This window comes from Caenorhabditis briggsae (assembly GCF_000004555.2).
Source record: "Caenorhabditis briggsae AF16 supercontig from assembly CB4, cb25.NA_408, whole genome shotgun sequence".
In the NCBI taxonomy this organism is placed as follows: domain Eukaryota; kingdom Metazoa; phylum Nematoda; class Chromadorea; order Rhabditida; family Rhabditidae; genus Caenorhabditis; species Caenorhabditis briggsae.
Genome location: NW_025543359.1, coordinates 1 through 2,099, shown reverse-complemented (window position 1 = coordinate 2,099; position 2,099 = coordinate 1). Strand labels below are relative to the sequence as shown.

The 2,099-nt window shown below is 37.9% G+C and overlaps 1 protein-coding gene across 1 annotated transcript; it reads left to right on the top strand.

The window, feature by feature from the left end:
- Positions 1-392: 392 nt before the first annotated feature.
- Positions 393-2,091, top strand: CBG25084 (the record flags this gene model as incomplete). The annotated part of the gene is made up of 5 exons (XM_002648651.1): positions 393-651; positions 1,040-1,111; positions 1,161-1,372; positions 1,662-1,731; positions 1,952-2,091. Coding segments are annotated over 5 exons (753 nt in total), but the record flags the coding sequence as incomplete, so codon positions are not given.
- Positions 2,092-2,099: the final 8 nt, after the last annotated feature.

Below are 2,099 nucleotides of genomic sequence, written 5' to 3'. Positions count from 1 at the left end.
CTAATTTAGTTTGATGTTTACCCCCACTTTCTGGAAAGTTCACATCAAAAAAGTTATGTATTGTTAGAATCATACATGTGAATGGCCGGCCTGGGACGGCCCTCCTATGAAAACCACTCATTCCGTAGCATGTCCATTTGAATTTGCACTTGAATTCTTGAGATCATTATAGAGCACAAAACAAAAGGTAAATAAAAACCATCAAGAAAAGAAAAAGATAATATTATCAGGTTTCAAACCACGAATGTACACAGAGCAGAATGAATTATCAAAGCATTTTTTGTATTTCACCAATAAAAAAGAATTAAAAAATAAATTGAAATAATCGGTTAGGAACTTAGTTTCTCTTGTAGCTCGCAGATCTTGGCCGACATTTCTATAATTTCGGCGCGATGCGCTTTTTCTTTCTTCTCCATATCCTCCTGATGCTGCACCATTTCATTTCTCATCTTCTGATCCAACGCGCTGCATGCGGCGCTCATATCGCTGATCAGGTCCTGGAGATCATGCCGTTTTTCGATCAGCACACTGAGCTCTTGTCGATTCACTCAGTTGGGCCTTGGAGAATCTCCTTTTTGATTTCTTCGGTTTTCTCCTTCTTCTTCTTCTCCGCAGCCTTCATATTTTCAACTTTTCTGAAGGTGGCCTCGCGTTGGTTTTGGAAGACATCTAAAGTTTAGAAACGAATTAAGTTTTCAGTGTTGGAGACAAACCAAGATTCATGGGAATCATTGCGAGAAAAAGACTTTTAANCCNATTATTTTNNTCATNCGNGGACATAAGAATCTNTAAAATTNNGAAAAAAANNNAANNNCCCCCTCTAACAATAAGCAATAATTAATAGCAGCTCGGAATGACATCGTCTTCGCTCTCTTTGAGAAACACCCTTTACGATGCGACCGATCCCCTGCCTGTGGAGTACTATGCACGCTCCTTGAAAACACTCTTCAGTGAAGCCGGTATATCTTTTGATCATTTACGGTTACTTAGAAGAACTGATGCTTCGTTTTCAAAATTATGAATAATTCTAAATTTCCAGCTCCTGAAGCAACTGCTGACCAAAAAAGCCGGCTGGACATGTTGGTGCAGAAAGTGCTGAACGTTGGAATCGGTATACTTTATCTTCTGGAATAACTTTGTTTATTTCTCATTATTTACAGACAGCAAAGCGCAGATTCAGGAAAGAACAAAAGAAAAAGTGGGAAAAGTGATGAAAGAAACGGAGGAGATCAAGGGAAAATTCATGGATATCAAGAAATTCACTCTGGCCGACAAACGTGGCAAGCCTATCAAGGAGGAGCTGGAGATGGAAAAGAAGAAAAGGCAGATGCTGCTGGATGAAATAAAAAGGCTTGGAGAAGCTAAAGAAGAAGTGAGCGAAAAAGCGAAAAAGGAAAAGGATGAGTTTCAACGGACAATCTTCGAAATGAAACAAAAAGAATCACAACGTGAAATCGCACATTATGTGAAATGTGCCGATCTGGACCTGAAATTTGCTCTAGAGTAATTTCTCGATTTTTTTCTTCAACACATTTTGCAATTGTTAATAAAAAATCTATTGAAAATGTTTTATTGGTGTTTCTCTTATTGGTTTTCATCCCAACTGAACATATTTTTCTATGCATTTTTTTACATGTTTCATCAGATTCAGACTGTTTCAGATGTCAAACGACGACGATGAACCATTTGAGAATCTGATGAAAGAGATCGACAAGCTGTTTGAAGAGGCAGGTGAGTATTCGAGATATATGCTGGAATTCGAGCAGTTCTCTGAATTTCCAATTCATTCAAAAAACTTTAACTCTGAAATTCAATAAGTGAATGGAATGCAGCTCCAAAAATGAACGAGAATCAACAGGAAAAGCTGAAATCTGTCCAACGCAGCATTTTGAAAGTCTCAATTGGTTAGTTTTCCAAAACATACGTTTTCCTATTTGAATTTATTTTTCAGATGAAAATCGAAAACTTCAAAAGGAAGCAGACAAAGAAATTGCAACCGCCGCCACCCGCCAAGATGCAGTGTTTAATGAGGAAATGGAAGAAATTGAGAAATTTCTCAGCGATATCAGAAACGCTGATAAACTGCAACTTGTGGAGCT